This window comes from Castor canadensis, chromosome 1 (genome assembly GCF_047511655.1).
Source record: "Castor canadensis chromosome 1, mCasCan1.hap1v2, whole genome shotgun sequence".
NCBI lineage: Eukaryota > Metazoa > Chordata > Mammalia > Rodentia > Castoridae > Castor > Castor canadensis.
In genome coordinates, this window is record NC_133386.1 from 112,281,666 (window position 1) to 112,308,740 (window position 27,075).

At 37.9% G+C, this 27,075-nt stretch overlaps 2 protein-coding genes across 53 annotated transcripts in view; one reads left to right on the plus strand and one right to left on the minus strand.

Annotated features, from left to right (window-relative positions):
• Positions 1-202: 202 nt before the first annotated feature.
• LOC141424995 (ester hydrolase C11orf54) lies at positions 203-21,188 on the minus strand. Of its 16 annotated transcripts, none has more exons than XM_074080806.1 (10): positions 21,104-21,121; positions 16,096-16,128; positions 15,592-15,744; positions 13,603-13,701; positions 11,228-11,301; positions 10,969-11,070; positions 9,215-9,391; positions 7,469-7,618; positions 2,519-2,635; positions 203-1,430 (listed from the first exon to the last, which is right to left on the minus strand). In XM_074080806.1, the coding sequence occupies exons 3-10, from the start codon at positions 15,644-15,646 to the stop codon at positions 1,257-1,259; spliced, it is 948 nt and encodes a 315-aa protein (XP_073936907.1). In that variant the 5' UTR covers positions 15,647-15,744; positions 16,096-16,128; positions 21,104-21,121; the 3' UTR covers positions 203-1,256. The 16 variants fall into 16 exon arrangements, with proteins under 16 accessions (XP_073936907.1, XP_073936922.1, XP_073936901.1 ...); XM_074080821.1 differs by lacking the exon at positions 21,104-21,121 and adding an exon at positions 16,696-20,454; XM_074080800.1 differs by lacking the exon at positions 16,096-16,128 and having other exon boundaries at positions 21,104-21,188.
• Positions 21,189-21,209: 21 nt separating this feature from the next.
• LOC141410456 (TATA box-binding protein-associated factor RNA polymerase I subunit D-like) overlaps positions 21,210-27,075 on the plus strand; it is a 32,158-nt gene continuing 26,292 nt past the window's right edge. For 7 of the 37 annotated variants that reach the window (XR_012450031.1, XR_012450030.1, XR_012450050.1 and 4 more), the window contains exons 1-4: positions 21,233-21,398; positions 23,025-23,121; positions 23,850-24,240; positions 25,530-25,584. Coding sequence is in view for 6 of the 37 variants with exons in the window: in XM_074080896.1 (XP_073936997.1) it covers positions 21,367-21,423; positions 23,914-24,240 (384 nt within the window). In the remaining 31 variants the exon portion in view is untranslated. The other 30 variants (XM_074080896.1, XM_074080900.1, XM_074080904.1 and 27 more) reach the window with 17 other exon arrangements.

Consider the following 27,075-nt stretch of genomic DNA (forward strand, 5'->3'; position numbering starts at 1 on the left):
CTTGTGATTGTATTAATATGTATTGTTCTTAAGAGACTGTGATGTTTCCTATTCTGAGTTTTTTTAAAAAGCTGTTCTTTAATACATTAAATGGTGCTGAGTAGAGGAAAAAAAAAATTAAAAAAAAAATAAATAAAATAGTACTTGGCAATTTATACTATCAAGACATGTTATAGCTAACACCCAAAGTAAATAATCAAAGTTCATTATTTGAAGATTTATTTGCTTAGTATTAAAAAATCCTAAATTTGCACCTTGTTGATGCTATAGCAAGATTGGAGAATTGACTTCTGGCTAATGATTATTATAGAACATCAAGGTAAATTTCAACCATTATAATGAGTAGAAGAGTGTCATTTTCATTTTTTTTTTCTGGGGGCAGGATGGGGTTTGAACTCAGAGCTTTGCAGTTGTGCAGCAGGCAGTCTATCATTTGAGCCACACCTCCAGCCAAGAGGGTCATTTTTTATTTCATATGGACAGTGGTCAACTTCAGCAAGAGCCTGAAAATAAAATATGCTCCTACCAACATTGTATTTTGATACTGTTTTTTTTTCTTTCTCTTCCTGCAAATAACCAATAAGGTACAAACTGCTTCTGACTGGCAACCAAACAAGGGAAGAATCATGGCTAACCAACTCATTGCTAATGCTTGTGAAAGGCAAATTACAAACTCTGAGTATGGTTTAACTTCACAGAAAGGGTGAAGGCCTCTTCCTGCCTACCCTGTTCAATGAAAAAACTATGCTCATTTCTAGAACGGATTTTTAAAATTCAGTACAAAGATTCAATGAACATAAAGATTTAAAAACAAAGACTTTTCTAAAACCTGGAAATAATCCACTTAGCTGTTGTGGAACTAATTTGAAAATTTTAATAATGCTACTCAAATGTAAGTTATTATTAGGTAGTAGGAATAATTACATTATTCCTGTTCATGTTTATATTTAATGTATAAACATTATGTTTATAAAATAGACTGATATTACAGAAGAAAAAAATGAAGTTGGTTTAATAAATGTGAGTATATAAAAAAAGAAAATGAACATCTCAATTATAAATTTTGTTCCCAATAATCTCTTTCAGAGAGACTGTGAAATAATCTACAATATTACCATAATCCTTCATTTTAAATCACAATAAAATAGGATTTCAGTACTGAGATAACTTCTATTGGATTTTGTATTAATACCAAGTATTGAGTTAGTTAATTAACTTTAGTTAATCATTTCTTTTTTAAACACGCATTGGCTGATTTAATCTCTCCCAAATGAATGGGTCTCTTTTGGTTGATCAATGCGATAGAGAAACTGGGCGGGAGTGAAGTATCCGAGATATTCCACTGTATCTGGAGTAGTGTCATAGTGGTAGTGTCCACCTTCTCCATGACGACTAAAAAAGTGGGTGTGTTCCAGCCGCAAATCAAACCCCTAGGACAACATACAAGTAGTTTGTTAGCAAACACTCAAGTTACCTTTATTAGAATCTGTTGAAGGGGGAAGGAGAAATTTTTTATTTTTGTTACAAAGGTTTTTTTTAATTATGATTTTTTTTGTTGTTTTTTAAAACGGTCTCAATGTAGCCCAGCATGGCCTCAAACTTCCTATCCTCCTGTCTCTTTTTCCTGAGTGCTAGGATTACAGTCATGTACCATCCCCTCCTGAAAATTTTTTTTTTTGGAGTGCTAAAACCTAGGACTTCAAACATGCTAGACAAACACTCTACCACTGAGATTCATCTCCAGCCCCCACTTTTTAAATATAGGCAATTATAGTCACATGACTCTAAAATTAAAGGATGTAAAAGGTTATATTCAGTAAAATGTTCCCCTCTCCTTCTTGTATATCCTTCCAGAAATATTTACTTCCACTTTTTTTTAACTCCAACTGTACACTCTCTACACATGGTTCTACATGCCGCTCCTTTTCACCTAATAAGACCTTTGTTTATCAGATAATAAGAGAGCTTCCACATTCTTTTATATACATAGTATTTCATTATATGTACATAAGTTCTCAACTGATATTTACATTATTTCCAACTCTTCTGGCATTACAACAATGTTGTCATTAATAATCCTTTAACTACTGATTTTATATAGTTACACATACATCTAAAGATAAAATCCTAGCTATGGCATCACTGGGATCAAAGGGTCTGACCAATCAGTATTTTGGTAGATATTTACTTTGAATTGGTCTATATTAATATTTTTTAGTGTGTAGAATTAGAAAGTGAACACCAAATAAGAGATATGAATCCAACTTGTGTTTCTACTATTTAATAGCATGAATTTAGGTATTACTTTAAAATGCCTATTTTACCTCCTCAAAGCTAAAATCTGATCTTCCAAACTCATAGGGTAGAAAGCCACATAGTCCTTTCGCTTTGAAGAAAATTCTAAAGACTTAGGTCTTAAACAATAGAAACAAAAAAGTACCTAATTCTAAAAGAATATTCGAACAATGAAGCATTATCATTGTAGTACATTGTAATATAAAAGATAGCAAAGACATACCGGGTCTCTGGAGACAAAAACTGGTAGACAAACCAAAGGAGCCTTCATCTCATAAAATTTCAACCATTTATTCACCTGTTCATCAGAGGTCAATGGGCAGGAAGAAAATTCTGCAGGCTACAATGCAAGATCATTAAACAGGTAAACACACTGAATGTTATTGAAAATTGAGAGTTTTTAAAGGTATGATTTGAGTGTTATAAATTTTAAGCTCTGTTGTATACTCTACTGACTGTTTTTGGCATCAATTATATATCCTAGTTTTCAAAAGGATAACCAATCAATTAGTACAAACTAAAAGTTAGAAATAAATAAATGAAGAAATGAGTCAATTACTATTTTCCTTTCCCTTCCTCCCTCCCTCCCTCCCTTTCTTCCTAGCCCCTATTTTTTTTTCATAGCCTCTCAGTTTTCCTACGTGTATGTGCCCATCCTAATCTTTAAAAAAGTTTTTTTTTTTTTAATCTGGGGAGCTGGAGATTGAATCCAAGAACTTACACATACTAGGCACTATCTACCACTAAGCTACATTTCCAGCTCTTCCATCTTAAACTTCATTACTGATACCAGGAATGATGGGGTGGAATGGGAAAAGCAAGGCACTAAAATTAAGTAGAAACATCAAGAACTGTAATAAAAGACTTTGGAATAAACTTGACCAAGGAGGTAAAAGACTTACACACAGAAAACTATAAAACACTGCTGAAAGAAATTAAAGAAGATTCTTATGGGGAAAGACATTCTGATTTTAGGGACTGAATGTCTTAATATTAACACATCAATAATACCCACAGCAATCTATAAAGATTCAGTGCTGGATTAGGCACAGTGGCTCATGTCTACAATCTCAGCTATTAGGGAGGTAGAGATCAGGAGCAACACAGTTGGAGGCCAGCCTGGGCAAAAGTTAGTGAAAGTCCCAACTCAACCAATTAAAAAGCTAGGTGTGGTGATACATGTCTGTCCTTCCAGCTACCTGGGAAGTGTACATGGGAGGATTACTGTCCAGGTCCATCTAGGAACAAATGTTAAGATTCTATTTAAAAATAACCAAAGGAAAAAGGGCTAAGGGTGTGATTCAGGTGGTGGAGCTCCTGCCTTGCAAGCAAGAGGTCGAGTTCAAGTCCCAGTACTGCCAAATAAATAAACAGGAAGAAGGAAGGAATGAAGGAAGGAAGGAATAAAAACTCAATGCTGGGCTGAGTATCTCAAGGGTAGAGTGCTTGCCTACATGTGGAAGGCCTTGAGTTCTATCATTAGTACCACAAAAAAAAAAATCATCTCATCATGGAATAGGGGGCTATAGCTCAGTGGTATTAGTGGTAAAGTGCTTGCCTAGCATTCTAAGGCCCTGGGTTGAATAACTGACAGAAAACACTCAATGTAATCTATATTGGAAAAAAAAATTTTTTTTTTTTTGGCAATAATGGGATTTGAACTCAGGGGTCATTCTTGTTAAGCAGGTGCTGTACCACCTGAGCCACCCCACCAGCCCTTTTTTGTGTTGGGTATTTTTGAGATAGGGTCTTGTGAACTATTTGGCTGGGCTGGCCTCAAACAGTGATCCTATTGATTCTCTGCCTCCCAAGTAGCTAGGATTATAGGTATGAGCCACCAGCCCCCAGCTCTACTGAAATCTTAATGACTTTGTTGCAGAAATAGGAAAATCCATCATAAAATTCACATAGAATATCAGGAGACCTTGAAATTTTCAAAACAACCTTGTAAAAAAGCTAGAGGTCTTAGTGTGGGACTCAAGAGGAAGAAGTGTTTGCCTGACATGTGTAAAGCCCTGGGTTAAATCCCCAGTAACTAACACACACACACACACGCACACACACACACACACACACACACACACAGAGTCTCATACTTCCTGACTTCAAAACCAACTAAAAAGCTATAGTAATCAAAACAGTGTACTACTAGCATAAAGACAGACATTCAGACCAACAGAAGAGAATAGAGAGGTCAGAAATAAACCCTTGCATATAGGATCAAGTAATTTTCAATAAGAGTATTAACACCACTCAATGGGAAAAGGACAGTCTTTTCAACAAATGGTGTTGGGAAAATTGGGTATTCTTTAAAAAGGATAAAGGTGAATTCTTACTTTATACAATACATAAAAATTAGTTTAAAATGGATCAAAGGCCTAAATATGCTAGCTAAAATTTATAGAAACAAAACAAAACAAACAACAACATCAAAAAATAGCTGGGCACCGGTGGGTCACACCTGTAATCCTAGCTACTCAGGAGGCAGAGATCAGGAGCATCAATGTTCAAAGCCAGCTGGAGCAAATAGTTCATGAGACCCTATCTCAAAAATACTCAAATACTTGAGCTGGTGGAGTGGCTCAAGACATAGACCCTGAGTTCAATCTCAGTACCGAAAAAACAAAAAACAAACAAAACACATGGGAAAAGTTTCAGGGCACTTGGTTTGGTCATGATTTCTTGGCTATGACAACAAAAGCACAGGGAGCAACAACAAAACAGATATATAGGAACATGGAAAAATTATAAATTTTTAGGCTAGGAACATGGCTTAAGTGATAGAGCATCTGCCTAGCAAGTGTGAGGTTCTGGGGCTGCAGATATAGATCAGGGGTTGAGTGTTTGCCTAGCACATGTGAGACCTTGGGTTTAATCCCAAGAATTGGTTTAATCCCAAAAACTGAGGTCCTGAATTCAAACTCCACTACTGCAAAAAAAAAAAAAATCACAAACTTTTCATCAAAGGACACTATCACTTAAGTGTCCATGAAATAATGAAACTGAAATAGAAGTGGCTGACTATAATCCTAGCACTTGGGAAGCTAAGGCAGGAAGATCATAAGTCAAGGCCAGCCTAGGCTATACAATGAGATGTTGTCTTTAAAAAAAAAAAAAAAAAAGCCAGGTGCAGTGGCTCACACCTGCAATCCTACCTACTCAGGAGGCAGAGATCAGGAGTACTGCGGTTTGAAACCAGGATAGTCGTAAGACTCTATCTTGAAAAAAACCCATCACAAAAAAGGGCTGGTGGAGTGGATCAAGGTGTAGGCCCTGAGTTCAAACTGCAGTACTGCAAAAAAAACCCCAAAAAACAAAAACCAAAACAAAATGTATATATGTACATTACACCAAAATGTGTGTGTATATATATGTATATACATATACATATATATATGTGTGTGTATGTTATACCAACATACAGATATACATACATACCATGGAATATTATTCATCCAAAAAATGAATGAGGTCCTGTCATCTGTGACAACATAGGTGGATTTGGAGATAATATTTTAAGTGAAATGAGCCAGGAACAAAAAGATATGTATCACGTGATTCCACTCATGTGGGATATAAGGAAGTTGATCTCAGAAGGTGAAAGTAAATAGCAAAGGATGAGAATTGTGGGTGAAGGACAGATGGGGAAATGTGATCAATGGTTACCAAGTTATAGTTAGATAGGAGTAAGTTCTGGTGTAATATTACACAGTAGGATAAGTGCAAATAATGATAATGTGCTGTATATAGCTAGAAAAAAGGAATTTAAATGTTTTCAGTGTAAATGAATAATGTCTGAGCAGATACTTTTAACCTGATTTGGACAATACACAATGCATACATGTATGGAAATTCAGAAATATGCATTCTAGAAATATGTACAATTTTTATGTTATGTTAAAAAATTTAGTAAAAAAAAGCATGTGAAAAGATGTTCAGCACCTTTACTAATCATTAGGGAAATGCAAATTAAAATCACAATGAGAATCCAGTAAGACTGTAATTATAAAAACAAAGCAAACAAACAAAAAATAAGTACCGGCTAGGATGGATAGAACAGAAATCTTTGTGCACTGCTGACAGGAATGTAAAATGTACAGCCACTATGGAAGATGATATGGTGTGCCCTCAAAAAATTAAAAACAGAGCTGAGTGCTAGTGCCTCATGCCTGTACAATCCTAAATACTTGGAAGGCTGAGATCAGGAGGTGCAAGTTTCGAGGCCAGTCACAACAAATAGTTCACAAGACCCCCATCCAAACCAATAGCTGGCCACAGCGGTGTGCACTATCATCTTCAGGAGGCTGAAATTGGGAGAATTGTGGTTCCAGGCCAGTCTGAGCAAAAAAAAGTCTGCAAGGCTCCATCTCAACAGAAAAAAGATGGGCCTGGTAGTACGTGCCAGGCCAGCTTGCGCAAACAAGTTTGCAAGAACCCATCTCAGTGGGAAAAGCTGGGTGTGGTGGTGTATGCCTGTCATCCCAGGCATGCCTGGGCAAAAAGTGAAACCCTGTCTCCAAAACAATCACACCATAAAGAGCTGGAGGCAAAGCTCAAGCAGTATAGCACTTGCCTAGCAAGCATAAAGCCCTGAGTTCAAACCCCAGTACCACCTCCTCCCTCAAAAAACTAAAAATAGAAGGGTATAGCTCAATAATAGGCATGAGGCCCTTGGTTCAATCTGAAGCACTGCAAAAACAAAACAAAAACAAGCTGTGCACCACTGGCTCATGCTTATAATCTTAGCTACTCAGGAGGTAGAGATCAGGAGGATCACGGTTTGAAGGCAGCCTGGGCAAACAGTCTGAGAGACCCTATCTTGAAAAAACCAAGCACAAAATAGGCTGGTTGAGTTGCTCAAGAAAGAGAGTGCCTGCCTAGCAAGTGTGAGGCCCTGAGTTCAAACCCCAGTACCATCAAAAACAACAAAACTCCAAAAACAAGACAAAAAAGTACATCAGAAAGAAAACTTCTAATATGTTAACATGAAAAAGAACTCTAACCTCACAATTTGACTGACAGTATGGTTTGTCATTTAAATTTTAAAGTAATACACTCACAGTAAAAGAATTTGTTGAGCGCATCTTTAAAGGTATAAATATCTAAAAATCCTGAGAGCATAGCACGTGCACACACATCCCAATACATGCAGGCATACACACAAGGCCCTTACCATAATGTGAGCCTTCACGTTTCCCTTCTGCACTATGAAAGTGCCTCCCATCCCTATGGGCTTGTTTCCGTAATGTTCTTCCAGAGTCTGTCTCATACAAGTCACAAAGTTGAGCTGTCCAGTTCTTCTTTTGGCTTTTACCTCAATGACCTACAGAAGACATAAATATACACACCACTGGGTAAACTGTAAAATTTTGTGTCGGAAACTACCAAAATGTACCATATAATTTAGTGGCAGCAAGGTAAACATTCTCTTATTTGCTTAGTGTACCCAGATCTGAGTTGAAATGTCTCAGTCCTCTGAGTCTTAATGACATATGCACCTACACATCTCTCTCTCTCTCTCTCTCTCACACACACACACACACTTTAATAGTAGGTCTCTCTTCCCTTCCTTCCTTACTTCCCTAGGATATGGCATATACCACCAGTCATCATTTGTTAGTTGAGATGGGGTTCTCACTAATTTTTGCACTGGCTGGCCTCAAACCACAATACTCCTGATCATTGCCTCCTGAGTAGCTGGGATTAAGGGCATGAGCCACCATGCCTGGTCTTTATTTATGCTTTCTTCATTTCTCCTAAATTGAACTCTAGAGATTTAATATATATGTTATGGTGATAAAAGGTTAAGAATTCCCTGGCTTAAAGAGATTAACATGGGGTGAGGTAAAAATGATTACAATTTCCTATAAAGTTCTGGACTATGTTTTGACTGTTAGGTATTTTTACTTCTCTACCTCATTTCTCAAAGTAGCTGAAGTAGCTATCTCACAAATGCTAACACTGAAATCATCATTTCTGCATACAAACAGAGAAAAATATGAAATTGTCCTTATTATTTTCTTGCTACAAGTTTTTGCTACTACCATTTCTATCTAGCACAATATGTGATTAGTCAGAAATAAGCAAATTAAATTGCCTATTTGTTACCAAAAAATAAGCATTTTTTTTCTGCAGGGTACATATAAATGTGACTAATTCACCCCCCAAATTAATACTTTGTTATCATTTCATTATTCAGAAAAAGATATTGCTAAGTATTCTTTAATTTGAGACAGGGTCTCACTGCATAGCCAGGCTGGCTTCAAACTCCTTCAGTTTTAAATTAGACTTTCAGATCTTTCATATTCAGGGCAACATGACACTGGGCTATGTAAGAGCTTTCACTTTGGTATCAATGATTTTCTTAGGAAAACTCTCTTCTGAGAACATCCGAAGAATGCTGTTTTTATAAACACAATCACCTTGCCAGAACACAACAAGGGGATTGGACTTTGAGCACATGATAAAAGCGAGAGCACACAAGGGAGGGGTGAGGATAGGTAAGACACCTAAAAAACTAGCTAGCATTTGTTGCCCTTAACCCAGAGAAACTAAAGCAGATACCTTAAAAGCAACTGAGGCCAATAGGAAAAGGAGACCAGGAACTAGAGAAAAGGTGAGATCAAAAAGAATTAACCTAGAAGGTAACACCCACGCACAGGAAATCAATGTGAGTCAATGCCCTGTATAGCTATCCTTATCTCAACCAGCAAAAACCCTTGTTCCTTCCTATTATTGCTTATACTCTCTTTTCAACAAAATTAGAGATAAGGGCAAAATAGTTTCTGCTGGATATTGAGGGGGTAGGAGGGAGAGGGAGGGGGTGGAGTGGGTGGTAAGGGAGGGGGTGGGGGAAGGGGAAGAAATGACCCAAGCCTTGTATGCACATATGAATAATAAAACAATAAAAAAAAATCACCTTGCCAGCTTGGCCCTCACTGGCAAAAAGATTAGCCAGTAATGCACATCCAAAATCATGATGTTTTTCACTGTACTTCTCTAGAAGGCACCTTCCATCTTCAGGGTTAACACGGGCAAAGTAACTGCCATTCACAGGAGGGTTGTGCTCACTCTCTGCTTGTACAACTGGCATAAACTGAAAAGAACAGAAGACAATTGGTCAATCTTGGTATTCCTGTGTAGAGAGGATATCTTAATACAATGACATGTTTTACTTCAGACTTCAAGGCATTTTATTTCAAGTATTTCCCATATATACAAACACAGAAATTATTAGGTATTTAATTTTCTATACAAAAAACTGGAAAAAAACGCTACAGTTTTTGTCTTAAATGTTCCCCAAAAGCTCATGCTTGAAGGCCTGGTCTCCAATGTAGCAGTGTTCCAGAGGTGGGGCCTTTCGGAGGTGATTAGATCACGAGGGCGCTGACATCATGAACAGATTAATCCACTTATTGATTCATACCTTAATGGGTTTGGGGGGAGGGGCTTTGTTATAAAAGGGATTCCTCCCTCTCTTTCTCTTTCTCTCTCTGTTTACTAGCTGCCATACCAAAACCTCTAAAATTGTGAGCCAAATAAATCTTTCCTCATAGGCTGGTTATCAGGTATTTTGTAATAGCTATGGAAATCTAAAATGTTTACAATAATTCATTTTCTTTCCTGTCTTCATCCCTTCATCCACCCCTTTTACCTTCCTTCTTTTTTTTGAGACAGGATCTCACTTCGTAGCCCAACTAGGCCTCAAACTCACAATCCTGCCTCAGCCTCCGAAGTACTGGGATTACAGGTGTGCACCATCACACTTGGCTATAATATCTCTTTCTCTGAGGGCCTTACACTTGCTAGGCAGGCACTCTACCACTTGAACCACTCCACTAGCCACTGGCTACAATATTTCATACAACGGTTCTACGACATTGAAATATTTGCTTTAAAATTTCTAATTTATCTTTTTACTATCCTGAACACTATGAAAATTAAAGCTCTGGACAAGAACTTGTATGTCTATTGACTAACAGTTATATCTGAAGAGGTTATAAGAGAAAGGACAGACTGAAGAGGTCATTTACTCTTATACTCATGAAGAAACAGTGATGTTTTATTAGCATGTTTACAAGTACATATTGCTAGTATAGTCATATATGGTATAGTATTTAGTAATAGCTATTAACTTTTTTAAGTCACCATCAGATTACTCTTTGGTCTGCAAGAAAGAGTTGACTAGATCACTAAATATTCTATTCATCTTCTAATCCAAAGCTGCCTTTATATGAATAGGAAAGATTTATAGAGAAGTGAGGAATCCTGTGATATGTAAGAATTGTCAGGTGTGGTGGTGTATACGTGTAATCCCAACACTCAGGAGGCAGAGAGAAGATGATCTTGAGTTCAAGGCCAGTCTACATATCGAGACAGTGTCTCAAAAAACTAAAACCTTTTGCACTTCAAAATACATTTTAAAGTCTTCACAGAATTCCCCAGGGTCTTGGATTTATCAAAGATTGAACCTATTCCCTGATAAAATCTGAAACTAAAGGTTAGTGTTCCACTACAGTTAGACAAATTGGAGCATGTACTCTAAATTGTAGCAAATCTGTAGCAAGATATGACATCAACCACTTATAATTCACCAGAAAGGATTTTAAATGGGGCAGAAAAAGAAGGATAAAACAAATGTGAAATCAACATAATGATGATATGGATGCTCACCTCAGAATTGAACCCAAGAGTCTGAAATGGGCCTGCCCCCGCTCCAAGAATAAAAGCTCCAGGTAACTTGATTTCTTTTGCAATCGTGTTCAGATCATAAACCTATAAAGAGGAAAAAATTATTTAAATCATAACTCATACAAATTTCCTGATTTACATTTTATAACTGAGTCCAGTTGCACTTGCCTGCCACATAATAAAGAGGAATAAACCACCTTCTACAATCTTCATGGAATGTGAAGCGTAAACGCACACTTACTTTTTTTTTGTTTACCAGAGGCATTAAGTAAGGCACACCTCCTACTTCTGCAATTCTAGTTTTCCCACAGATGCCTAAAAAACACAAGCCATCTTACAAACAGGCAAACATATAATTCAAGTATAAAATGCCAAAAACGGTAATTTATTAAAATTAACTTCTCCATTCTCATACGGTTTTACATAGCAGGGGTTGGAAGATGTATAAGTAGCTAATACTCCTGTGCTATTTTATTTATTTATTTATTTTGAGGTGCAAAGTGACAGAGTGTTATCAGGAAAGTAGAAGAAAGAGCAGAGACTCCTGCATGGGCGGGGGGGTGGGGGGGAGGCGGCTAGAGAAAAGCAGTCAAGCCCAAAGCCAATTTATTACTATTATTTTTTTGTGTGTGTGGTACTGGGGTTTGAACTCAAGGCAGGCACTCTACCACTTGAGCCACTCTACCAGCCTCTTCTGTCCTATTTGAACTGTGTTCCCAATATCATCATATGGAAGCATGGCTTGACATAACTGACCTATAGGGCAACTAATAGGGCCAAAGTTTGGTTTGGGTAAGGTTTCTAGAATTAATCTATAATGCCTTACTCCCTTAAAAATCTATTTTGTCTGGGGGTGTGTGCTTGTTTCTTATTTTGGCTAAAATTGTTTTTAAATTTAAATCGTTTTATTCTTGTAGAATATATGTTCTTTAGATCCACATTGGGAAATTCTCTCCTAAATTGTTTATTCCCAAGATTGTTATGCAAATGACAACTAATAACAGATAAGTTTACAGACTAGGAGCTTTCTACTTGTTTTTTTTCTTTTTGGTGCTGGGGATTCCTGACCCCAAGCCTTGAGTCTACTGAGAACAAGTTCTACCACTGAATTACACCTCCAGTACTCTGCTTACATTTTTAATTATTATCATAATACAGCTAGAGACGAGTTGGGCAAAGGAACTTTTTAAAAGTGTAAGGTGGCAAATAATTATCATTTGTTTGAGAAAAAGTAGTCTTGCCAGTTTTATGCTAACATATTACACAGCAAAGTACATTTAATTGCTCTATTTCTTCAGCTATGCAGATAGGTACATAAAAGTCTTATAGGTCCCTTTTGTAACTGGGGATTTAGAAAATGTTTTCCATGGAATCAGCAGAAATGCATAGACAAGACTTTCATTAAGTCACAGTGATGCTGAAGTGTAGAGAAACAGGGAATTCTTTTAGCAGTGCAGAGAAATAATAGCTAACCATGGTGACTGTAGAGATAAGAAGAGGAAATTACAGGTGAGATGTCCTACAGGCAGCCAGAAATACTGAGTTATAACTAAGAAAAAGAGATCTATTACACATATGATTTAAAAATGATTTTCTCCAGGAATGACTGAAACCCGATAGTTGGAAAAACCTGGAGAGATTATATTATGTAAGAAGAAGCTGAAGAAAATACTATTCCAAATAATTTCAAGGTGCTAAGAGAAATTGCTATCAGATACACAAACTTTCTAGAATGCAAACATGTAATTACAGAATGTTTAAGCTGCAAACACCCAAGAAGGACAGTCATCTGAAATCCCCTAATTTTAATCTATCTGAGGTAAGCTACATTAAGCGGCTTATTCCGGGTAATGAAATTTGTATGTGTCAGAATAGAACTAGGCTCCAGGAATTCTATGGCAAATAACCTTTAAATAAAATATGTCCATTTCATAATAAGAGAAAAATGCGTTTACCTCCAAACTCATCATAGTAAGGTAATGGGAGAAGATTAGACTTCTGAAACAGATAGACCTGCATTAAATCCTATGATTCACATTGAGTCTTCTCAGCCCTCACAGCTCTCATCTATAAAATGGAGTTAGTATTTTACCTTGCAGTATCACTGTAAAAACTAAGCTATCAAATATAGTTATCTACAACACTGACTATTTTACTCAACCAATGTTATTTTCCTTCCCTTCTCACTTCAAACAGTGGATGGTAACGTGGCAAATTTGTTAAAGGGTTAGAAGTATTTAATAGATGAATCAAATATAGCCAGTACTGAATAAATAATAAAACTAAAAAGTAAAGTTAGTTTCTATAAAAGTCACTTGAACAATTAAAAACAAAACTTTCATGTGGTATTAAGACTGTAGCCCATTAAGTATCTATTATGCAGCCAGTGAAGGTTTTGAAAGTACATAAAACACAATCTTTTTCCCACATGGGTATAAAATGAAATTTCCAACATCTAAAAGCAATAAGCACAGAAATTAGTCAAAATATAGCTTAAAAGTTGTAACAATATAGGTTTTTTTATAGATAAAAATAACACTGGCTTTAGAAAAAGATTATGATTGAAAACCAAAAGCATGTAAAAACACAACAAACAAGAAACAAAAACCTGCTTACCTTTTACAGGAAAGGTAAATGGTTCTTTAGTCAAATCAGGGCAATCAACTACAGAGACCTGCACATCAGCAAAGTTATCTTTTAACCCCTTCTGCATAACTAATAAAGACATAAAAATGATTATTTAACATTAGGTAAAAATGTGGCCACCATATACCAAGAATTCCTTTAAATTTTCTATGTGTCACACTGTTAGCCTAAATTTATGTAATAAAAAAAGGGGAAAAATTTTTTGTGTGTGTGGTACTGGGGTTTGAACTCAGGGCCTATACCTTGAGTCACTCCAACAGCGTTTTTTTGTGATGGTTTTTTTGAGATACAGTCTCTAGAACTGTTGGCCTCAGCTGGCTTTGAACCAAGATCCTCCTGATCTCTGGGTCTTAAATAGCTAGGATTACAGAGCCACTGGCACCAGGCTCTTTTTTTGTTTCGATGGTGTTGGAGATGGAACCTAAGGCCTTAGTCATGTGCTTCAGCACATGCGCTACCACTGACCTACAGCCCCAGAAATGGTTTTATTAATGAATATAATTAGACTTTGGTATAATTAGAAGATATACTAAAGCACATAAATATTTTATCCACGGTGATTACCAATCACTGAAGATACCTGTGAGGGCTTTCTTTGGGGGAAGGGAGTCTAAAAACCTATTGAAATGTAAATATTTAAGTTTTTTAAAAAGTAAGGAATCACATGCCACAACTTCAATGAAGGTTACAGACAAATGCTGAACTAAAGTAACCAGACATAAGTTGGGCATAGGTGGCTCACACCTGGGAGCTACTTGGGAGGCTGAGATCAAGAGAATCATGGTTCAAGACCAGCCAAGGCAAACAGTTTGAAAGACTCTATCTCCAAAACAACCAGAGCAAAATGGACTGGAGGTGTGGTTCAAGCTGTAGAGTGCCCTGAGTTCAAATCACAATACTACACACACACATACAAAAGAGAGAGAGAGAGAGAGAGAGAGAGAGAGAGAGAGAGAGAGAGAGAGAGAGAGAAAGACACTGAAAGAAAAGATCCCTAGCTGTATTGCAAGGGAAAACAAATGACTGGTAGGTCAAAAAATACTAGCAAGATGGATTATTTACTAGCTACTACTCAATTAGGAAACAAAACAGGAAGCTTGTAAGAGGAAAGCAACAACAAAGCAAAAAAAAATGAGTATATTTCTTGACTTCATTCTTATTAGGAGAACAGAGAACTGATTAACTATCTGGGAAAATACACTCTTGAGAAATAAGGGAGAGTTCTACATGAAGCTTAAAAGGCTGTCAGGTAAATGTCAGAATTCTAACAGACTTTACAGTTTTGGATTAGTAGTATTCCTGGCTTAATTTTATGTCCCCATTTTTCCTTTTCTCATCCATCTCCCCTCCTTCTAAATGATCTCAGGAAGCTGCTTTAAATTGTTTAGCAAGGTAAAATACATAAAACACACAGAGAGGAATCTAAGCAGAGTACTGGCTGTCTCTCAAATCAGGAGGAGGGGACTGGAGGGTGTCTCTCTGCAAGCTCTAAGCCCTGAGTTCATTCAAACTCCAGGACACCAGGAAAAAGAAGCATGCTTGGGAACGTGATTAAAACACAATAGGAGATTATGTATCTGCAGAATATTGTAACTGGCAAAAAGTTATCGCAAAATTCTGCAACTCTTTGGGCATTATACTTACTTGAACCTCAAAGTACTATAGTCATTTTCATTGTAAAAGTTAGTATCATCAAGAATCTATAAATGGTGAGTTTAGCTTTTTTAGAGGGACAGAATTTTGAACTTTCCCATCCCCCTAAAACACAACCCCAGAAATTGAACTTTCTCAATAAAATCAGTATAGAACAGATAATGAAATGGAAAACTCTGTATCAAAAGTACCATTCCAATAAGTAAAATACAGGTAAAGATAAGTAGTAGGCTACATATATATGTTAGAATCTTTTAATTTTTTTCTTGGACTACTTCTTAGAAATGCAGTTAGTATTGTTTTTACCTTCAGCAAGCTCCTCTAGACTTGGCATATGAAAAGAAAATTCAGTACAAGCCATTTTTCTTTCTTCTTCAGGTGTGAGATTGTACAAATAAAGCTATTGCTGGAAAATGATCACAAAAGCTCACAGTGCACCAAGCTTGATCAGTCACTGCTCTGGAAATGAGCATTTAAGAGTTCAGTTACCCAAAGAGAGCAAAGGGCATTTAGACTCTTCTATCCTCACAGTCTAGTTACACAACAAGGGAAACCATAGATGCTAGCATTCAGTATTCCAAATGAGCAACGGACAAGTGACCTCTCTTAATACTACTGTTTTCCTTTTTGTAGTGCTGGGATAGAACCCGGGGTTTCATGAACACTAGGCAAACACTCTACCACTGAGCTATACTTCTAGCCTAATATTGTTATTTTAAATGATTAATATTTAAAATAGACTGACAAGAGAAAATGCCAAAGGAGAAATAAAAAAGAAAGCACTTACAATTCATTTCTTTGGTCACTTACCTTGATAGAACCTGCAAGTTTCTAATGGATGACCTAAGGAAAATGAGTCAGTCTTTTTTTTTTTTTTTGGCAGTACTGGAGTTTGAACTCAGGGCCTCATGCTTGCAAGGCAGGCACTCTGCTACTTGAGCCACTTCACCGTCCCAGGAAAATGGGTCATGAAGCAAAAAGTACTTACTAAGGATTATGAATAAATGTTTAAATGGTTGTAGCAAAAGTATGTATGTTTTAACATATATGAAATGTATAGCTATATATATATATATAAAACAACAGATATATAAGAATTTCTATAATAGATAATTTGTGTATCTTATCTACATTTGACTTTTAAACTAAAAATTAAGTTTCTTAAACTATTATTTTTACAAAAGAAATTTTAAGTTACCAATAAAAATGTAAACCTATGGCACAATTAGCTTCTGAAATTCAAATTTTTACTTTAAGTTACAAATAAATATACTTTCATGGCAAGCAGATTTAATATTCAATTTTTCTGATAATATAACCAATTTGTTATCTTACACTAAGATAGTAAATAGGTATACATACATAAAGATTATAGCAAATAGGTATACATATGTAGAGATTAAGACTTACCTGAAGTGTTCAAGTGATGAGGTATATAAGCACAGTAAAATAAATAAAATGAAACAGGGAAAAAAAAAAAAAAAAGAGGTGGGTGGAGGAATTTCACCCCAGACCAATCACAACAGGAAACAAGGAACACAGACCACTCTTAAGGGCATTTGTTTCTAAGAGCACTGCTGGAACATGAGCCAAAATTGTTAGTAGAACACCTCACTAATCTGAGCAGTCTCAGTTTTATCATGCTTCCTCAGCAAATGTGGTCCCTCACAATCACTTGAAATAGTCTTGCAAACTTTTTTAAAATCTTCCAGACTCATAGGTTCTTAGAAACTGGATTTCTACTTTTGATGACATTTCCAAACAATGTATCATCCATAAATTTGCTATGGCATACATTAAGGACTTGATATTTAACTTTTTTTTGTTTTGTTTTGGTAAGAGACAGGTCTCCCTATGTTGCCCAGGTAGCAGGAACTCCTGGACTCAAGGCATCCTTCTACCTCCTTAGCCTCCAGGGAAGCTGAGACAAGTGACCTTTACTTTAGCACTTTATCAACCACTAGTTTTTATTGTCCTTTTGTTATTTAATATACATAAACTGAGGTGGGCATAGTGCATTCCTATAATCTAATCTACTCAGGAGGCAAAGATCAGGACTATTGCAGTTTGAGGCTAACCCAAGGAAAAAGTTAGTGAGACCGCCTCTCAATAAACAACATGGGCATGGTGGCACAGACTTGTAAAGAAACACAGGCAGGAGGACTGCTGGTCCAAGGCTAGCCCTAGGCAAAATCCCTAGACCCTATCTGAAAAATAATTAAAACAAAACTCTGGGGGCGTGGTTCAAGTGGTAGAGTATCTGCCTAGCAAGTGCAAGACCCTGAGTTCAAACCTCAGAACCACCAAAAAACAAACAAATAAATAATAATCTGTCTTCCAAATTAAATATAAATAATTATTGATTATGGACCCCAAGTGCTATATAATCATACTTCAATTACCTTAAATACATTTTTGAGTTGAATAATTTAAAATTGTTTTTAAGAGTAAGACATTTTCATTTTCTTTTGAAATACTTTCAGATTGACATATTACAAATAATTCCTATAAAGCTGCTGGAGTGACTCAAGTGGTAGAGCACTGCCTAGCAAGCCTTAAGGACCTGAATTCAAATCCCAATACCACAGAAAAAAATTCCTGCATACTTTTAACTCAGATTTCCCAAATGTTAACATTTTATTATATTATTTATGAGGCAACCAGCAGGTACTTATTTATGAACATGTCAAAGTCTACACTCTATACAATGAATAGTATATTCATTTAGTGTCCTTTTTTTGAAGACAGGGTCTTGCTACCTAGCAGAGACTAATACCTCCCCCAACCAGTGCTGGGATTATAGGTATGACACCATGCCTGGTTTCAGTATATTTATCCATAATGAGGTTAATAAAAAGCACTTTAGAGCTAGGATTACAGGTGGCTCACACCTGTAATCCTAGCTACCCAGGAAGCAGAGATCAGAAGAATCACAGTTTGAAGTCAACCCTGTGGAAACTGTGAGACCCTATCTCAAAAAAAAAAAAAAAACCCATCACAAAAACGTGTTGGTGGAGTAGCTCAAGGTGAAGGCCCTGAGTTCAAACCCCAGCACTGCAAAAAAAGAAAAAAAGAGGTACTTTATGTATTTATGCTTACTGTAGAAATAAGAACTGATATAAAATCAAAGTTCAACCCTGGGAGGTTACAGCCTGAATAACTGGATTAGAAATGCAGAACTTCAGGTAGGCCAATGGCAAACAGGGCAGGGTGGTAGTACAGGTATAGCACTCTTGAGTATAACTGTGATTATGTTTGCTTTGCTTGTTCCCCCTAGACTGTGATCTCTTATCAGTCTTCCATGTACCTAGCATGCAATGGGTACTAGTTCAGTCTCTTTGTCTACTTATATTTTTACTTTTTTATTTTTAGGCAGTACTTGAGTTTGATCTCAAGGCCTTGTGCTTGCTAGGCAGGTGCTCTACCACTTAAGGCCATGCCCCCAGTTTGTGCTTTTTCAGATACAGTCTTCTAATTTTGCCCTGACTGGCCTCAAATCACAATCCGCTTGATCCCTGCCTCCTGAATAGCTGGGTTTATAGGTATAAGCCACTGTGTCTGGCCCTCAATTATTTATTAAATGTTCAGGATCTACCAGACTTGTAAGGCTCTAAGACAGGGCTGCCTTTGTGGGTATGCAAGTAATGCAGTCAGTTATACAGGATCACCATATTTATATATGAATATGCTGTCACCGTTTTAAAATTCTTAACTATGCATGAGTGTGCACAGTTAAATAGATAGGTAGGTAGGTAGGTAGGTAGGTAGATAGACAGATAGATAGATAGATAGATTGTGTGTATGTGTAGTGCAGGGGATCAAACTCAAGGCCGCACATTCTAGGCAAGTGCTGTATCACTGAGCTAAACCCCTATCCAACAATGTTACATTTGAACTTGTGTTTTGTCTAAGTGAAGTCTGTTAGGTCAGTGAAACATGAGCAGGACCTGAGGAGAGAGGTGCAGTGTATGGGTCTTCCTATGGTTGCCACCCCATTCATATTAGGTGACTGTAATGCCCCACTAGCACAGAATGCTGTTGGATCTACAAGGTGTGGAAGCTCATGAAGACTCAATGTTGTCAGGAGCTGATGGCTCATGCCTGTAATCTACCTACTCAAGAGGCAGAGATCAGGAGACTTGTGGTTCAAGGCCAGCTTGGGCAAATAGTTTGAGAGACCCTATCTTGAAAACACCCAACACAATAAAGGGTGATGGAGTGGCTCAAGTGGTAGGGCCTTTGCCTAGCAAATGTGAGGTCCTGAGTTCAAACCCCAGTACTGTAAAAAAAAAAACCCCAAAAAAGACCCAGTGTTGCCAGATTCTATAGAATGTTGATAGAATGTACATGTATCAAGAAGTAAAATTCTTTTAAAAAAAGAAATAAAATAAAAACATATGGATTTAGAGTTTGAGACCAGCTGGGGCAAAAGATAATGAAACCCAATCTCAAAAACAAAATAAAAACAAAAGGGCTGGGGACTTAGCTCAAGTGGTATAGTGCTTGCCTAACATACAGGAGGCCCTGGTCCAATCCCCAGTACTTCAGGAAAAAGAAGTAAAATAAAAACAGGTGAGTTAGTTGTGTACTGCATTTCCACTGTTATAGCAAGAACAAAATACATATGCTTGTATGAGCTATGAAATACTGGGACATGAATACTGTGATATTTCAGTGATTATGCATACAAGCTAAATGTCCTTATACCTGTATTTAAAACTAGTATTACATAATATAAAGAAAATGGTAAAGTAATGATAATAATTTTAATTTTTCTTTACTTGAAAAGGCATTAAAGTAGTACTTTTTTGGGGGGGGTGGGACTGGAGTTTGAACTCAGGACTTTGCACTTGCAAAGCAAGTGCTCTACCACTTGAGCTACACCTCCAGCCCATTTTGAAGATGGAGTCTCGAAAACTATTTGCCCAGGCTGGCTTTTAACGTCAATCCTCCTGATTTCAGCCTCCCAAGTAGCTAGGATTAGGTGTTGAGCCACTGGCACCAGGCTAAAATAGCACATTTTAAAACACCAGAACACATCAGAGCAATTCCATAGGTGAAGGAGCTTATATTTTAGTACGTTTCTGGGGGGACAAGACCTCACTATAGGGCAGCTTTGATCCTCCTCAGCCTCCCAAGTGCTGGGATTATAGGTACCCGCCATCACACCTGGCTATTTTCGTACCTGTAATGACACTTCTCCCCTTCTTTTCCATTGTCATTTCGCATTGGGCCTTACAAATCACATGGCTGGGCCTGCAGGCAAGCGTTCCTGCTTGTGACTAGTGTGAATGTGACAGCGGGACACGCGATGACGTCCTAGAGCTGACAGTGATTGCAGAGTGGATGGAATGCCCTGGGCTGTCCGGATCAGACTTTTTGTCCTGGAATTGTTCAGTATTTGAAGCAAAGAGCCCATATTTCTTTCAATGTCTGTCCTATTCTAAAATGACATTCGCTATTAAACTAAGAATAGACAATAAACTAAGAATTTCCTGTTTAATTGTACAAGAGGCTTCAACGGCAAAACGAACCAGTTTTTTCCTTCATTAAAAAAAAAAAACAAACTGCTTTTTTTTCGGGGGGTGGGGGAACCGACCCAAACTAAGGTAGTGTAAAACTTACACTGTAACCCACAAGCCTCAGGGAGGGCTGGCTGGGCTCCGGCCGGCCTGGAACGTACGAGCTCCACCTAACACGGACTGCGTGCGGGCGCCGCGCACACTCCAGAAGGCCGGCCTGGCACAGGCAGGGGCCCGGCTCCGTCAGGCTCACCTGACCCAAGACTTGTCAAAACATGACTGCCAATTGCACTTACCACATCGGCTAGAAGAGCCCGCGGCCCCACAGCGGCCTCCTCTGCTCAGTCAACTCCGCCCCCTCCGGCCGGGGCTTAGACTCCGCCCCTCATCGCTCCTCCCCTTCCGCCTCCTCTCTCCTCCCCCTTCCCGAAAGCTGAGTAGTCTCGCGAGATTTCGGCGGACGTCTTAGCTGGGTGACAGGGGTGCGCGTGGTTTTCTCCCGCGCGGTTTGAGGAGGTAGGCGGCTGCGTGCGCGATGGCGAGCTGAGGTGGGTGCGGCATGGTTCCGACCTCCGCGGGCTCAGGAAGCAGGTCAGCCAGCGAGCCGCTACCGAGGGTGCGCCTGGGGGTTCCCGTCTGGGGAGGACGAGGCGGGGCCCCGGGACTGCGGGCTCCGGGGCACTAGGGGTGAGCTGAGCCCCCGTGGCGCGATGGCGGTGCGGGCGTGACTCATTGTGCCGCCCAGGTGGTAAATGTCTTAGGTCTTACGTGGATTTTCAGGCACCATTATCGACGCCGTATTCCTTGCAAGAGGGTAGGTGCTTAAGGGAGGCTTTTGCCCAAGGTAGTACTTGATAGCTCCTGGAAGGTGTCACTTCTGGACACGTGGCCTGTAAACATCTCAGAATTCCAGAAGAGGGTTTGAGCTAGTTCAAGGTGTATTTGTGGTTTGAGCTAGTTCAAGGTGTATTTGTCATATGCCTTTAAAAAGAAATGTAGCCACAGCTATTCCATTAGTGCTAACGGAGCAAATGTTAGGGGTTTTTTGGCGGCACTAGGGTTTGAACTCAGGGCCTCATGCTTGCTGGCAGGCGCTCTATCACTTGAGCCACTCACTAGGCCTTTATTGTGATAAAGATCTTGCCAGCTGTTTTCCCTTCCTGGCCTCTAACCGCGAGCCTCCTGATCTCTGCCTCCTGAGAAGCTAGGGTTATAACTTCTCATATGGTGTCTCATAACTTTGAGAATTTTGCCTTTAAAAAAACTAATAAAATGCCCAATGTTAAAATTAAGTGACCATGTCGTCTTCCTGTATTTGGAATATTTTGTCATTTTACAACTTGTTAGGACTTCAATGTAAATTTGCAATTACGTTAAAGAATAAACCATTACAAACACAAAGACCTAGGGAGATGCAATAGTGAAATAGTGACCGTTAGCTTTAAAAAACTTGGATTGCAATGGGAGGGGGGAGGGCGAATATGGCGGATGTATTTTATATTCATGTTAGAAAGTAGAACAATGAAAGCTGAAATTGTTTTAAGAAGGGGGAGAAGTGGGATGAGAGAATGATGGAGGGGGTGAATGTAATTAAGATAATACTGTAAACACATTTGTAAATGTCACAGTGGCTCCCCCCACAGCTGTTACATGCACTGCATTGGGTACAAGGTGGAGACAGAAAACATCAGTATGATTAGTTTGTGGAAAAGTTATGAGCTCAGTTTCTGTCAGTAATAGCAAAGATGTAATATGATACAATTCCATACCAGAAATTTTAAAGTGCATTGGATGGATATCCAACCTAAGGATATTTCCTGGTATACAGCAGGTACATTGTGCCTGTAAGTTTTTCCTTGGAGTTCCCCTACCTTGGAAAATAGCTTTTTGGCCACATTAATCGTATTATCAGTAATTGTACATTACATTATGGCTGGTGATAAAATCTTTTGTACTCAGATACATTTCTTGGAAATACAGGACTTGGATTGAATACATTTAGAGAACAAAAATGGAAAGAGCTTGTGAATGGAAATTCATCTGAAGTGGACTGTTCTAGATCTTGCCTAGTAAATGATTTTGGCCCTGATTCACATGGTCATTTGATCTGCCTTTGCTGACCATGACCTTGAATATTAGATGTGTTCAGTACTACTGGTATGCTTCAGCATTTACTTATTGAAGCTACATCATGTACATTGTGTTTCGTAATTTCAGAAAGCTTCAAGGGTAAAGAGCAAGTGATGGTTAAATCAGAAATGGATTCTCTTGACTACATGTCATCTGATAGAGCTGTGGAAATTGAAAACCAAAGGTAAATAGACATTTACAAGGACTGACTAGCTCAGTCAACATTTACTGTATTTGATTATTAGGGAAAGTACATAATTGTATATGATTGGTGGTAAGGAATTGGGAAAGAAAATAGTGGGTAACACTGGCCTTTCTAAGTTTAATTATGTCGTTTAGTTATGACAAACAGTTTAATTCAAAGTCTGAATATATTATAGAGGAACACATTTTTAGCTTAGGGAATCAACACATTTTCTTGGTTATCTCTTCCTGACTTAAGCTTCGCCATTTACTGTGCTGTTGAGAATATACTAGACAACTTTTATGGAGGTTGTATTCCATAAAATAGTCTTTGTGGAGGGAGGAGGAGCAGTACTGGTAATTGATCTCAGGGCCTGGCAGTTGCTAGGCAGGCAGTCTACCACTTGATTGAACCACGGGCCCTTTCTTCCTGTTTTGCGTTCACTGGAGCTGGCAGGTGCATGCCCCCAAGGTTTTAATGGTTGAAATGGAGTCTCACTGAACTGCAGATGCTTCCAGTCTCCACCTCTTGAGTAGCTAGGATTACAGACATGAGCCACTACATCTGGACAATTGCTGTGTTCATTTTGGTTATGGTCAGTACACAGTGGCTGGTTGGTTCTCAGCCCGTTGTTCTAAAATTATTCTAGGCATGTGTTAATGAATTGGTCTTAGAACTATAGACGTGGGATTGAGTGATCATTCAATAAAAAACTTTTGTTTTTCTAGTGACAGCTCTTCATCTGGTCGCAGCTTATTTAAAACACAATGTATTCCTTCCTCCCCTAAATAGAGACAAAGAAATTCCCTTAGAAAATTTGATCATTCACCTGAAAGTCTTCATACAGATTCATCAAGTGACTCATCTTTAGAACCAAGACCACTGACTTTAAAAGCTATTTTTGAAAGATTCAAGAACAAGAAACATAAAAAGAGGAAATACAACAGACAAAATAGAGGAAAATTAAGACCAAGAGGAAGACCAAAAGAAAGTAGAAGCACTAGAAGGTCATCACAAATAGATTTGAAACAAATTAAAGACAAAGGAACTGGATTCCCATTTTTACAGTGTGAAAATGGAAGAAAACCATTATCATGGAGGAAAATTTTAACCTTTGAGGTGAGTCAATATTTATATATATATATGGCTAGATTTCACATAGGTAAAATGTCTGAGGTCATGGACATTTAAAGAATTGGCTTAAGATAAACATGGAACATAGTCTGCAGTTTTGAGACTACTTTTTCTATATTGTTTTTCATGTAATGCTCACTCAGCCCTTCAGCTCAAACTTCATTTGGGTGTCTGCGTGAAATAGGAATTTAAAAAGTAGTACTCCAAGTTTGTTTATCTATAAGACCCCTAACCTCATCCTGTTGGTTTTTTTTTTTTTTTCCTTCCCCTTTTCAGTACTGGGGTCTGAATTCAAAGCCTCACACTTGCTAGGCAGGTGCTCTACCACTTGAGCCACTCAATCAGCCTTTTTGTGTGTGTTGGGTATTTTTGAGATAGGGTCTCCATGAATTATTTGACCCTCCTGGGATCCAGGATTGCAGGTGTGAGCCACTGGTGCCTAGCCCTGAAGTATCTCAAGTCATTCATGTTCAGTAGATAACTTTTTGATAAAGCTTGGATGTTTTTAGCAGTTCCTTTATAAGTAACCTAATTACATTAAGTTTGGCCAAATATCTCAAGCAGTAAAATGTTGAATTAGTGTATACTTAATATAGTTTTCTTGACAAACTATAATTTTGTTTCAGAGGATTAGTACTTGAAAACCCTTGAAGCTTAAGGCGATTATAGCAAACCGTTGATATGCTGTCATCCAGAACTCTAGAGTGGTTAAGTCAAAATTCAGGTGTAAGGATATGTTCACCTTTTGTTGAAAAGCATCTGCTGATTCTTGAAACAAAACTTGAATTTTGTTAAGACTAAGGCATAAAAGTGTTTTTAATAGCAAGCTGTTGCAAGAGGATTTTTAACCACATGGAGAAACTGAAGTATGAATACCACCTCAAGGAATCCCTGGAACGAATGTTGGTGAAGATTTAGAAAAAGAAGATCTTGATAGCCGTAGACATAAATATTTGGATGATGATGGACCCATTTCTCCTATTGAAGAGTCAGCATAAGTTGAATCATGGAAGAACACTGGTCATTGGTTTCTGTCTAATATAAACTTTACTGTGTATTGCCATCTGTGTTTCTGATACATAGATAGGAAACACAACAATAGGCAAGTTAGAACTATACTTGAACCTGAGCTCAGGGCATAAGACATCCATTTTAGGTGTTAAACAGAATACTGTGTTTTTTTGTTGACTAGTATTCGTGTTACAGTTGTATGTTGACAGTGTATAACTAGGTCAGAAGATTTGTCATTTAAAATACACATTTCCATGTTACAGAGCAGAAGCTGAAACGGCACATCCTGAACATGATGAATGTGATATCAAGTTGGTAGTAAGTGACTTACTCTTGTTCGAGGAGTTGTTAGTACAGGAGGAATTAACATTCAGTAGTTTTAAGTTTTATTCCACTTAAAATTTGAAACACTGAATAAATTTAATGCAGGAAATGTAAGAATACACATGCTATTTTTTCAGTAGTTGCTAATACGGGCTTTTTCCTGGGGAGCAATCCAAAGGCCTTAAAGCATACTAAGCAAGCACTTCACCCTGAGCTATCCCAGCCCCCAATTTTATTTATTTATTTATGGTATGGAAGGTTTCAACTCAGGGCCTTCATGCTTGCAAAGAAGGTACTCTACTGCTCGAGCTACAAATCCAAACCATTTTGCTCTGGTCATTTTGGAGATGGGGTCTCACCTGCATGGGCAGAACTCTCAGTCCTCTGGATCAGTGTCTCACGTAGCTAGGATTATATGCATGAGCCATGGGTGGTTGGCATCCCTAAATACTTGTAATGAATATTGAGATGTGTAGTGTTTTTAAACCATGAAATGAAAAAAATATGTAGATGTTGACTTGGGAGTTTTTAAACCTAGGTATAATTTACAGTTGCAAGTAATTAGTATAGTTATTTATTTATTTTTATATTGTTGTACTGGGGACATTGTGACATTTACAGAAGTTCATAGAATATATCATAGTTGAATTCACACCTCCTAGCTTAGTTATTAATGGTGTTTGTGTGTGTGTGTGTGTGTGTGTGTGTGTGTATGTAGAAGGACAGTTGTTTCATAATAAGTTCTGAATTCCCAAAGAAGATGAAGGTCTATTTAGAGCAAGAGAATGACGACGTTACAGTGTCTAAGAGAAAACTTCTAAGGCTAAAAATACTGGACAGAGGACAGAGTGGCCTGAAAAGGAGACACTGTGAATATCAGGCAACATGCAGTGAAAGTGACTTCATAGGAAGAAATGCTCAAAGGATAACGCCACCCTGGGGATGAAGACGTTTTAAACCAAGAACATCCTAAGAAGAATGAGAACCACCTGAAGAACATGGTGAAAACAACTAAAGAATCATAAACTTTAAAACACTAGGAAAAAGCTGAGACATTGCTTCCTAAATAATAGTCTGGCTGTTTTGTCAGTGCTTATTGATTTCAGTGTAAGAAACTTAACAGGTTTTACTAAACCATTGAAACAACAAAGAGATTTTAATCCAGAAAAGAAAATGCTAGTTAAACATGACTGACATCCAGCCAAGTTCTTCTGGTTTGTTTTTTCATATTTCAATTTCTATTTTTGGCAGTATTGGGGTTGGGACAGTGTTTGGAGCTTGCTAGGTAGGCACACTATTGATTAAAGCTGGGCCTCCAGCTCACTTTGTTTCTTAAATGAGACAAGGTCTGCTATGTAGCCCAGGCTGGCCCTGGCCTCATGATCTTCCTTGCCTTAGTCTCCTGAATGCTGGGATTATATGTGTATGTGCCACGATGTCCAACCTCTACCAGCATCCTATTATACCAACTTTTTTCAGATGAAA

Bases quoted from the DNA above. Each gene is read 5' to 3' on its own strand.
- LOC141424995 (XM_074080800.1), bottom strand. From the start codon at position 15,646: ATGGCTTGTACTGAATTTTCTTTTCATATGCCAAGTCTAGAGGAGCTT. The intron at 11,302-13,602 runs GTAAGCAGGTTT...TGTGTTTTTTAG, and splicing joins ATTTACCTTTCCTGTAAAAG to GCATCTGTGGGAAAACTAGA. The intron at 7,619-9,214 runs GTGATTTTTTTT...TGTCTTCTGTAG, and splicing joins GTGAGGGCCAAGCTGGCAAG to GTCATTGAGGTAAAAGCCAA.